Source organism: Rhodnius prolixus, unplaced genomic scaffold, assembly GCF_049639745.1.
Source record: "Rhodnius prolixus isolate KJV_2025 unplaced genomic scaffold, Rpr scaffold_1, whole genome shotgun sequence".
NCBI lineage: Eukaryota > Metazoa > Arthropoda > Insecta > Hemiptera > Reduviidae > Rhodnius > Rhodnius prolixus.
In genome coordinates this window covers 29,148,142-29,161,065 of record NW_027411581.1, presented here as the reverse complement: position 1 = coordinate 29,161,065, position 12,924 = coordinate 29,148,142, and the positions used below count along the sequence as shown (strand labels likewise).

The following is a 12,924-nucleotide window of genomic DNA, read 5'->3' as shown; positions in this document are numbered from 1 at the left end:
TGATTTGATGAAGCGTAGTTTCTGTATGTGTGTGAATTTTATTTATATTTTGTAATTTATATATTTTTTTTAATTAAGACGCGGCAATTCTGAGTTTTTAGCAATTTTGAACGTTAATTAATTTGTTGAATTTTAAGCTATTTAATGAAACTCTATTTTAAAATAATTAGCAAAGTAATATCGGCAATTCTAAAAAAGTTCTTACAAAATGATTATGTTTGTTCTGGGTCCACCGCAGGATATAGAAGCCATTTGGCGAACTGCTGCCCAGTCAAGATTGATTAGTCTCTGTTCGGCGATGGAAGATACATTTATCATCATTTTGAAGAACTCGGCAATCCTTTAGGCGTGTGGTAATCCATAACTCGCTTTCTCTTTCTCCATTCTACGTGCGTAAAAAAGAAAAAAAAAATATTCTTTTCAATTCTACAAATGCTCCATTCTCAAACGCTGTTTGGTATCAGACCACGGTTTTTAAACTTTTTTTTATATAAATGAAGCTTAGAACCAGCTTTTTAAGTACAGCCAAAGCACCTGGCACCCTCAGTAAATTAGTTTTTGATAAAAGTAAATGTTTTAATCTACCTGGGACGAACTAGTTCATGTGAACAATGTATTTATACATTCTCTATCTCTTGATATTCTTAAGGAATAAACTGGTGCAAGACAATTAAAGCCGTAAAATTACTGTATAATATTTATGTATTTCACGATGATGTTCATTACGGTTGCACTATTGGGATATTGGGAAACGCAGCTATTAGACCAGTAAAGCAGCATTGTCTTACAGGATGTTGTTAGCTATATGATGCAACCAGTTACAGAACAACTGTCAGTTATATAACTGCATCACATCTCTTGCCGTGGCTACTCATATAAAAGCTTTAACGTAGCATTGTGTGAGTACAGTGAATTATAAAGTGTAATAAGATGAAGACAATACTGTTAGTAGTGCTATCCATTGCTTTTGTGCTTTGTGAAGATGAGAAAAAAACTAGTAAGGTATCTGCAAAAGAGGAGATTAACGAGCAAGATAAGAAACAAGATAAAAGGGGATTAGAAGAATTCGGACATGGTTTCGAGAGTGGCTTTGGAGGGCACAGTTTTGGAGAGCACAGTTTTGGAGGAGAATTTGGAGGTTCAGGCGGCTTTGGTGGAGAAGAACATCACGAAGTGAAGACTATTACCTTAACCAAAGAGGTTCCAGTACCATATCCAGTTCATGTTGAGAAGAAAGTGCCTTATCCTGTGCATGTTCCAGTGCATAGGCCAGTACCTGTACACATACCAAAACCATATCCAGTCACCGTAGAGAAGAAGATACCATATCCAGTTAAAGTGCCAGTACCACATCCATATCCCGTTGAAAAGAAAATACCAGTACCGGTTAAAGTACCAGTAGATCATCCTGTTCCAGTGCACATCCCTAAACCAGTACCATACTACGTGATAAAAAAAGTGCCTTATCCGGTCGAAAAGGAAATCCCATACCCTGTGAAAGTACCTTACGATGTACCAAGGCCGTACAAAGTTCCAGTGACAGTTGAAAAGAAAGTTCCTTACTACGTTGAGAAACCAGTACCTTATGAAGTTAAAGTACCTGTAGATAAGCCGTACAAGGTGGAAGTACCAAAACCATACCCAGTCACCGTAGAGAAGCCATATCCAGTGCACATTGAGAAGAAAGTTCCTTATCCAGTTAAAGTACCAGAATACGTCAAAGTTCCTGTACCTGTAGTAGTGCACAAACATGAAGCTGTGGACGAGCATCTAGATCTGGACCATCATCACTTCTAAGTGAACAGTCTTCATGTGACCATGTAATTAATTGTATGTAGAATTTTTTTTTTATTTTTTTAATAAAATAAATTATAAAATTATGCTGTTGGTGAATTTTGAAATTAGTCCTCTAAATACTATTTGGTTGTAAGATAGTGTTAAAAGAGATGATTAAGATACCTGATTTATTATACAGAAATACAGGGCGTCTAATTATCAAATAACTGTTGTCAATTTTATTAAAACACGTCTTATACTGCGACTACTTATTCAGATAGAATCTGCGGTGGTTACAGCTCTACAAAGATGGAGCGCTGAAGATGATATTGTTATTGCAATTAAGAATGTTTGTTATTGGCCGCTAAGGTTAGAAAATGAGATGAATTACAAACTCCACAAAATCTAAGAAGTTAAACTTATGATATTGTTCTTTAAAAAGTTGTACACATTATAATCATCTAACATTTAACAAACATAGTTTTCAGCAAAACACTTCAATAATAATTTCATTCCCCAAAATAATATTAACATATTTTTCAGCTCTTTGATGAAAAACTTACCATTTTAACCAATTTCTGTTGAGTTTTCTATATAACGATCTTTCTGTAAACTATTATTTCTGGCCGAGAAACTTGGTTAAGCGCTTTGGAGCAATCAAAAGAAAAACAATCAGTACCTGAGCTTCTTTGAATTTTCTGGTTAAAGGAAACTCCTCAGATTACGAACTAACAGATGCTATTTGTAATTATAATAACCACGGGATATTTTCAACTTATTTTCGGCTCCAGGAGAACAATTAGCTGTGATCAATCTACGATAATTCCTCTCATTTTATTCGTGTATTCTATATTTTAATATTTTGGCGCAACGATTGCAATATCATTATTGCCCCAATATGTTTAGGCTTTTCATGAAACCTAGAGCATGCCAGTTTCTCCAAAGCACATACTCCTGAGCTAGCTCACGTAATATTCGAACTTATAAAATAATGAAAATAAACAGAAAACAATAAAGTTTTTTCCTGATATAGTTTTGAGTTTCGAACTGCTGAAATACTTTACAAATTTTAGACCTTTTATCATCTGAGATGATGAAGTGGAGTACTAGTTGCTAACGGAGTAAATGTTCCAAGATTGCGGTAAGCCACTTTATTATACACGTTATACAATTGTCCTACCAGGCAGTTTTAATACATATTTTTATAAGTTTTAACAAACTTCAATCCCCACGTTTGTTTTGGTAATAAACTTTAAACAAACAAACTAAAAATGTCTAAGATACGTTGCTTTAAGGGGCGCAGGGGACTGTAATCTGTAATTACCCTGAGTCCTCTTGAGCAATTACTTTGAAGAGCTTGACTTTAATTTAACCGAAGCAAACTTGGATTCTTGTCATCACCATCAATGAGTTCCTGTCTGGAATGTATTTGAAGTAAGAGAAACCATGTGAGAAACATCTTATAGTCAGGATTGTGGTAATCCTCATAGGCTACTCTTTTTGTGACTGAGAGTTGAGCCGTTCACAGATGGTATTGGAAAGATCATCAAACCAAGGATATAGTGAATATCCCAGACTCTCGCTGAGTATTCAAAGAAATGCGGGTCTAAATGAAATATTTAGGGCTTCACGTACTTTAATGAAACAGTCAATGTCTAAATTTGACATAAAACAGTTAAGTAGACTGAAAATGATTCACCTGATCGTATCAATCTCATCCTTTAAAATCGAATTAAATGGTCTAAATTCATTGAGTTCACAAAGCCAGGTAAACCCAAGGGACTCAGAGACTTTAAAGCGGGGGGGTTTTTGCCAGTGAACTGAAATGGGAAAGTTTTTACAATTTTTCTAGTCGACCATTAGTTAGCATTCATTGTGCAAGTACGATATATGTGTTAAGGAAGTATTAGACGAGGATATATATGCACATTATATGCAATAATGTTTCTAGGAAGACAGACAATAATAAGCAACTAGCATTGTTCTCTGTCAACCACCATTAACTATTGTTGTAGTTACTAATGTTGATTGAAGCATGCGCTTGGTTACTTTCTCTTCTGCTACAAGTAAGAGATCGTTCAGCGATGGTGCGTTCTCATTTTGAGTTTCCAAAATACTGACTGCATATAAATGCGTGGGTGTTTGTGTGTAGTATGTGGCCCACATATTTAAAAACAAAAAACAAATCTTACCAAGCAGGTGACTATTAGTGATATTAGACAATATTAGGCAACCGGAAATCAGACACTTTACTGAATGAATTTTCAATTTCTTTGAAATTTTCTCAATAAAACTTATTATTTCCGTTAAACTCTCATACTAATTTCTAATAAGAAGGATTATAACTTTTAATTGCAAACCCAGGCAAATTCACCTAAGGGCACACTGGGAGAAAGATTTAAGGTGCCATTATAGGTTATCAATGAACCATCGATATTAACTCAGTCTGCGATAGATCCTTCGGTCTTATCTGCAGTCTTCCCTTCTGAACAGAAACACACCTTAGTAGTCTCAATAAGAAACTAATATATGCATTTCCTGTAAGGTCCAACACTCAGCGCTACCAACTACCAAAAACTGCATAGGGTACAAAATAAAAAGGCAAATGTTTGCGGTCAGTCAGGCTTTTTTCCATGTGCACGTAGTTCTAGATGTAGCTAGTGTATCTACCGCTGTTTATAACCTAACCGAAAGGTTTATTCATCAGTCATATTGCCAAAATCGTGGACTACCACAAAGACTGAATGTTGTAGCAAAGATATAAACACAAAAGTCTGAAGCACATCTTACTATAAAGTTACTTTCGCGTTAGAGTTTTTTTTTTTTAATTATTTTTTCCCTTAACTTGAAAATATGCTTAATAAGTATTTAACTTCAGACAAATTCTATTCGGTATCTTTTGTTTGGTGTACCTGGGCAGTTGACTTGAAACACTCCTTGATACTGTATTGTAAAGACATTAGTAAATAATGAATTTCAAATTCAACTATCCTTATAATATAAAAATAAATTAATTATGTAAGTAAAAGTCAAATTTAATTAAAAGCTTTCGACCAAAAGCATTATACAATGTCTGAGAAGATTTTATTATGTTTTAGAAGATATTTTTGCAAATTTCGTGTACAATCTTCTGTAAACATGTAATTAAATTCATGCAAAATTGTATTAGAATCATTTTCAAATTGGAATAAAATTTAATTCAGTGGAAATGCCATTTTACTAAATGAATTTGACGGTTAATGGCGATTTCCTCTCCAAAATTCTGTTTTAAGAAAATTTCATGGCGAAAAATTCGTGGGAGTGTTAGCACCAGTTTTCATATTTCATTAAATTAAACTGAAATAAAATTTAACTATTAAAATGTTTAGTAAATTTAATATTAATTTACATAACGAGAATGGCTAGTTATTTATAAAGTAGAGAGAAGATTGCAGTATACAGAAGAGAATTGTGAGGGTCCCATATTTACAGAGAGCGATGTTTGTAGAAGTCTGGGGTTCTTGATTAGCCCCATTGTGCGGTGCAACTGTTTGAAGCACTTGTCCTTTCCGGCCAGCCAGACAAAACGCGCCCAATTATCACACATGACTTTACCTGCTTTGGATCTTCCTTGCACTTTCCAGTACTTAATAAAGCATTAGATCAAAGATCTTATAAAATCGCACCTTTCTTCAGGCAAACTGCAATAAACAATTTGTTGACTACAAAAAGACAATCAATTTGCAGGAACTAGTGTACGTAACTAGTTCAACTTAAATTTATATTACTTTACAAAAAAAAATCTGTTGTGAAGATGATACTCAAATTTTGCAGCACTAATTCTATATTCTTATCAATTACAATTTTCTAAAACTTAATCTCATTGAAAATGTCTTATTTATCATCTTTGTAACCTTCCAACCAATTGCCCAAACCTGGTAGTTACACTATTAAACACTACTGCGCCACCTGTTTAGAAGTAGGTTTTCAAGTTATGGCCTGCATTTATTTATTTTTTATTTTTATTGTTATTATTTTTGAGGCGCTTCAACATCTGAGGTTATTTACGCCCGGAGTTTGTTTCCAGTTCACTGCCGGCCTACATGTAGTATTTCTCTCGTTACAGACAACACTGTCCATCACCGGACAATGAGCTATTGAGCTATAAGAAGCTCCTAAAAAAAAAAAAGAAAATCTAAGGCCAATAGCTGGATTCGAATCCGGGATCTCCGCGTGGGAATCCTCTACCCAAACCATTTAGCTATAGGGGTCGGCAACCCGCGGCTCGCGATCCGCATGCGGCTCTTTCATCCAAATTTTGTAGCTCTTCTGCCTGTCCAAAATAAATTGTATATTTCAATTTTATTGAAACAAATGCAAATTTCATTTATTAAAGTAAAGATATTTTTTCAAAAAGAATTTTAAATGTGATAGGTTTGAAATTGAATAGAATTATATTAAAATACAGTACGTAATACATAGGACTGCCGCCATTTTCATTCAAATACAGGTTTAGTTATTATTTATTTGTTTATTTACTTTGTAATATGTGAAAATAAATACATAAAACATTTAAATGTTATTGAATATCATCAAATAATTGAATATATCAAATTATATTTTTTGAATACAAATGATCTATAGAGTTGTTTACACTATCATCCTTGCGGCTCTTGGTAAGATTTACTAAAATTATTTAAGGAGAAATGGCTCTTTACTTGAAATAGGTTGCCGACCCCTGATGCTATCCCATTCCTATATGATCCCAAAAGTGCACGAAAATAATTAGTTTCATCTATTAATTTAACTAGTTGCACGAATTACATTTTAATTAAACGACATTTTTTTTTTGTGAAATTGTACTATTTACATCCTCCTATTTCTCGTGAGCCGGACGGAATCGTGCAATTTTCGATTTTGAAGATCACGGGAGATCTGTTGTGCATGTACACCTGTGCATTGGTATGTGTAACTGTTGCAACTCAAAAACAAAAAGCAGAAAGATCAATTTTTTTCCCCCACAGTGAGGATTCTCTCGCTCAAACTCATTCATTAGGACATTTAGCATTATAAAGTTTTTTTTTATCGGTCGAGGAGCTGGCCCGACGCTACCCTAGACAAATTGCCTTCACCACCACGGCAGTGAGCATTGTCTGCCCATGCAGGAAGAAAGATGGAAGATAAGGAAAGGGAAAGAGGATAGAGGATAAGGGAGACTCTGAGAACCACGGATAGTGACACCCAGGGCTAATCTTTTAGTCGCCTCTTACGACAAGCAGAGTTTACTGTGGGTGTATTCTCGACCTCCACCCACAGAGGTAAGATCAAATCTAATTCACTTTTTCTTACTAACCTAAGTAACTGGTTATATTTGTTTGGTTCCATTAATTCAATGACTATTTTTGTTAAGATTAGTGCATATGTGTGTGTGTTCAACTCAAAAAAGAACTTCAATATCGACATTTAGTTTGGTTTCCGCTAATGGAGCTGAGGATGCTCTTTTAGACCACCGGAAGTGATTTGTAGTTCTTCAACGTTTGTTTGAACTATAGTCCTAGATAATTCAATTAAGGCTTTTACTAGGAGACAAGGGTGATTGGGATATCCAGCTAATAAATATTTATAAGAATTTATTATATAAATGAAATTTTAAAATTAAAGAATCCTGTCTATTGAAGAGGTCTATAGCTTTTAATGGTTTTAATTGTGTTTAGTCACCGGCAGAAGTGCAAACCATGCATTTCATCTAGTACCTAGTTACTCTAAAACAAGTCTTACCAAGCAGTCTTCTAGACTACTTAAGCAATGTGCTTAACTCTAAAAATGAATCTATTGCAAAAGAGTGCGTTATAAAACGCAGACAGTACATGATTTGTTGAACTATTTAAAATGTTAAAATAAAAATATTTGTGGAGAGATTTCAGGTGTAAAGGCTCTACACTAAAGTGCGATTTCAGTTCATGTACAGTACTATTTACGCCACAATACCTAATATACCGCGTAAGCAGAATATCAACACGATTCATCACGATTCCTTATCAGTTTTTCTTCAATTGTAAGTTTAGGGCAACATATGCAATTTTTAAAAATCTTATACAGGTGTTGGGCGGACACAGTGTATTAAGGTGGCATTGTCATGGGTGCCATGACGTCACTTAATCCCAGAACTATGCCGAATTGAATTTTGCAGAAATAAATCTTGAAGTATTATTGACAGAACTTAATATGTTTAGTGCACAGATTTTGAATTCCTCCGCTAAATTTCACAGATGGGCATCTCCCAATTTCTTCTCATAATCTGTAGTTTATGACCGTGAGGAAAATCCTAATATGTGGTGATAGAGAAGTTACAGGTCTAAAATTAGAAATTCAGTCCGTTAAAATAAACGCTACGCTACTGGGTTGGCAGATTAAAACGCTAAAAAAAAGAAGCGTGAGTAAATTTAACGCATAACTGTTTCCTATGAGCCGTTTCTAATTATGTCACGCAGTCGATGAGCATGTCTTGAAAGAAAAGAAAAGAACAATGAAACGCTTACTTTTATGACGGAAAAATGGAAGATTTTATATTTAATTTAATACTGTTTCGAGAGAGAAGACGAACTGAAGAAGTTCAAAAGGATGAACATCTTATTAATTTGTTACAGAACGGTGAGCCTAACAAGTTAGTCTATATATGCAAGTAGGTGTTCACGGTCTGTAACAGTGTTCAGTTAGACACACAGTATGCAATTTCTTCTTTTCTTATACTTTGTGAGTATGGTGTGCTGTGAGGGTCTCGAATTGGCCGAAATTAAGGCAGCAGAGGATAATGCCGACGCTGTGGTTGAGGAAGGAATACCAGCAGAAAAACCACCAGATTCCTTAGCGGAGAGTTCTCTGCCTGTGCCCGTACTACAAGAGCCCACTATTACACTCACCGAAGAGGTAAAAGTACCCTATCCAGTGACAGTAGAGCAAGAAGTACCAGTTCCGGTAAATGTACCAGTAGAAAGGCCCGTACCTGTACATATAATACGACCATACCCAGTAACCGTCGAGAAGAATGTTCCAGTACCTGTAAAAGTGTTCGTAGCACAACCATATCCAGTCGAAAAACGGATAGAAGTGCCGGTGAAGATTGTAGTGGAACATCCAGTGCCGTACCCAGTGCCACGACCAGTACCATATTATGTGGAGAAAGAGGTACCAGTGCCAGTAGAGAAAAAAATACCAATACCCGTTAGAGTTCCGTACAGTGTACCAAGACCGATAAAAGTGCCCGTATACATTGAGAGGAAAGTACCCTATTATGTGTTCAAACCAACACCATATGAAGTGAAAGTGGACCTCGAGAAACCCTACCCAGTATTAGTGCCAAAGTACTATCCAGTTCAAATAAGTAAACCCTACCCAGTTACTGTGCAGAGAAAGGTACCTTATACAGTGAAAGTGCCAGAATATATACATGTACCAGTCCACCAAGAACAGCAAAACGGTTTGTATGGTCAACATGGACAATTCCATCAATTTCGTAGAAAATCAATACTGTAGCCATGAGTTTAGTAATGTATGGAATAAATTCTCTAATTTATTGTAATCAATATTTATTTTACCGCAAAATTGATCGAACTATTGCCAGAGATTAAATAAGATAATTTCGCAGCACAAAATCAATTTGCGCCATTTCAAATGAGATTTCAACCAATCAGTTGTGTTTTACAGTGATAATATCGCGATTATATCCATCGCCATATTAATTAAACAGCTGATACTAATGTTTGGTAAAACCAGCAGTTATTTACGGATTAATTTACTGAACATTTAATTGTAAATATGTTATTTACTCAATAAATAAATTAAAATGCATTTCTGTTTTGGAAAGTATTGATTGGGTTAATTAATCTTTATTAATTAATTATTATTAGCTATTAAATATTATTAATTTAATAGAGTGAACACCAATCATTTGAGTGTTCGCTTTTAAATATCCAAATAAATACCATTCGGGCAATAAATTTTTAGTAGATTTACTCATGCCTTAATTGATTCTTATAGAATGGTACTCTTGCGATTACTATGGAGTCATTCTGGGTTCAATTTACTCAAATTAACAGAAAAATGTTCAGCACTTGTGGTATTACCGTTGAAAATATCTTAAAAGTAGGTTAGAAATTAAAAGCTGAAGAAAGTAATTTGACTGGAGTTTCAGACTTGCGCACTGTAACAGAACATTCTGTGTTATTTACTGCTCCCTCTTCCTGCAAGTTCCACAGTGGGCTTCCGTCAGGTACAGTTATTAGTTTATCAAGTTCTCTGTAAAATAAAGCTTATCTAGGCGCAAACTGGCAATCGAACACAGAGCTTCACTCGATATTGAAGCGCCGTTCAAATTTCTCTAATCGCTTAGAAACTAAATTTCTCTTGATTAAACTAAAATGTGAATTGCAAATTTCTAATTTATTTTCTTATGAGGTCTTAGAATAATTTTTACCAGCTTGACTGATGAAATGATCTTGAAAGATCGATTTCAAAATAGTAGTTTTTCGCATGGATCTGGGATTTAATTTGATAATCTCCTCTTAAAGAACAAGTCAATTTCAAATATTATTTATTCAGCATATTTCAATACGGTGGAATTTTCGTCCAAGATTTGGACAGATGGAAAAATCTACAATTCTTTTCAATAAATTTTACAAATGCTTAAATTTCGTAAAATCAAAGCCCACCCCGGAATCAAATATAGTACTCGCATTACACCGTTTTTTTGCAGTACAAAACTTGATTATATTGTTTTGGATTACTGAATCTTGAAATCAAATCCCTAATCTGGTGATGTACTAACTTAGAATGTTGTTTTAGCAGATAGATCATTTGCCCATTATTTGGTGACTAGTTAAATTAGGCATTGTAGAATCACTAAAAGTAATACTAAATTGGTTGTTGAAATAGTTTTGTAGAATCAGGAAAGGGTGTTAGGCCAAAATCAGTTCTCCTAAGGACAGAATAAAGTGATTGGTAAGTCGGAGGAAGCCTAAAGTTTGTCTACCACACAAATTTCGAATGTATCATTCTATAAATAGTGCACAAATGTAATTAAAATATTGTGGTAACTTACAAAGCTTTGTTACGTCTTAGTTCGGAGTAAGATTGCCTCGGAATAACTAAAATAAAAGTGATCATACAAAAGTAAAGTTAATAAGTTAAATATGAAATAATAAAATTGAACTCTAACACAACATCCTCCTTGCCTAAGGATGTAATTAATTTCCTGGTTGTTGTTTAAAAGATTGTCTTAAATTTAATTTCCTCTTAGAGGGAAACACTAGACGACTCTCCAGCGATCTTGGGGTTCCTCCAGCGAACATAAACAATAATCAATACTGCTTTCACCATGCAAACAGAACCCATATTGAGTGTAGAGGTAGTTTGTGATTTGTGTATTATTTAAATATGGCAAACAGATATATCAGGCAAACTCTACTTAACATAACATAAACTTATTCATATTTATAAATACTACACTTTTTTGCTGCCCACAAGAAGTGACCAACAAGGTATAAACAGTAGATCGTTTAGGAGGCAATAGATTTTGTATTAATTTGGATTAATCCATTTCCTCTTCAATATTCCATAACAATTTAAGACTAGTTTCCTCAATTATTAGTTTCTTTAAGAGGTAGGTAAAGAGAGTTTTACAAAAGCTGCATGCCCACTTTATTTATCTTTATCAAAGGTACAATATGTCAGAAAACGATAGGTGGTTACACAGCTGCTGTGAAGACTGCAACAGGAGAAACGTCGCTTAAACTCGGTCAGATTTCATTGCTAAGGTGCCTCTGTGATGTGTTTTCCTGCAGAGAACGTAAGCAAATACGACTGCTGGGAAAACTTGGACCGTGCAAAAAAGGCAGATTTTCCTTCTAGGATCATCATAATCAGACTCTTTTATTTTCAGGAAAGGATTGTTGAAACGAGAGTCCATGCAGACTGTATAGTGAAAATTGCCGATCTGATATCAAGATCAGAGGAGAACACGTTGCAAATACTCTTCTGGTGGGTAAAACCCTCTCGTAAAGGGAGGAGGCTTTATTTATCTATTAGGCCATTCACAGGAGAAGCTGTGGTCCAATGAGTTGCATTGTCTTCGAGAACTAGACCTGTCCATGTCCTAATAAATAATAAGTTTTCCTCACAAACGTCACGGATTAGAAAACAAAACGAATCAAGTTAGGCTAGTTTTGATCGGTTTATATTTTTATTTTTTATTTAAATTAGTAATTATTTTTAGATATTTGTATGAATATTTTTACATTTTTATATGAAATAGAAAGTCACAATTTCTCTCTTCACCAAGCAAAAACTGCTAGTGCATTATAAAAATTATGTGCATTTTATTTTTTGTGCTATTTCATTACATTTGTTTTTTCATTTGCAACAGCAACAGGTATGAATGTAGAAAATGTGATAATTTAAAAACTTAATGATCAAAAGTATTTGTTTTATAACTTTTCTTTTAAGATTAATTTGCATACATTACGATGGCGGTACGATCACAGAGGGAACAGTGAAGATGCACCCAATAAAACACAACTTTCTGTCTTGGTTCCATAAACAAAACTGGTCGCCTTGCTGGGTAAATAAATATTTGTGTAAATAGCTTTCAAGTAAATAGTTTCTGTTTGTTTTGGTACATTACCCCCTCCTCAGGGCTACCACTCACCAGTTCTACATCCTCGGCAGTCTAGACCTACTTTCCAGTCTTCCATCCATTACAATAAGTAATTCTTTCATTAAATTATTTTGTTCTACTTAAGCTAGTAAGGGAATAATTTCGCATACCCTGAAAGATTTTCACGATTCTATCACCGTTTGTAATTAGAATTGAATTTCTGCTGAAAGCAGCTATTACAATTATTGCTAATATATTATATTTCAAATTTATTAGGCGCCACGGTAGCCAAGCGGTTAGAGGCAATGACCGCAAAGCTAACATGTACTGTAGTACTAGGTTCGATTCCCCGTTCTAGGCCTTGGATTTTATTTAATGTTTAATATGAATACCTTGTCGTAAAGTACGAGTAAGTTTGGTAACCGCCTTTGTCCGCGACACTTAGTTGCGCCATTATATTAATTTTCCTGATTCCAAATTTATGTCCGTTCTATTTAATAAAGTATTATTGAAATTGA

General features: G+C 34.5%; 2 protein-coding genes across 2 annotated transcripts; both read left to right on the top strand.

The window, feature by feature from the left end:
* Positions 1 to 909: 909 nt before the first annotated feature.
* LOC141458502 (uncharacterized) lies at positions 910 to 1,833 on the top strand. Its single transcript, XM_074136580.1, has one exon. It carries the CDS (start codon positions 931 to 933, stop codon positions 1,795 to 1,797), a length of 867 nt encoding a protein of 288 aa, XP_073992681.1. The 5' UTR covers positions 910 to 930; the 3' UTR covers positions 1,798 to 1,833.
* A 6,640-nt stretch (positions 1,834 to 8,473) lies between these two features.
* Positions 8,474 to 9,559, top strand: LOC141458512 (uncharacterized). The gene has a single exon (XM_074136588.1). It carries the CDS (start codon positions 8,482 to 8,484, stop codon positions 9,286 to 9,288), a length of 807 nt encoding a protein of 268 aa, XP_073992689.1. The 5' UTR covers positions 8,474 to 8,481; the 3' UTR covers positions 9,289 to 9,559.
* Positions 9,560 to 12,924: the final 3,365 nt, after the last annotated feature.

Coding starts and splice junctions, on each gene's coding strand:
- LOC141458502 (XM_074136580.1), top strand. CDS start 931: ATGAAGACAATACTGTTAGTAGTGCTATCCATTGCTTTTGTGCTTTGT.
- LOC141458512 (XM_074136588.1), top strand. CDS start 8,482: ATGCAATTTCTTCTTTTCTTATACTTTGTGAGTATGGTGTGCTGTGAG.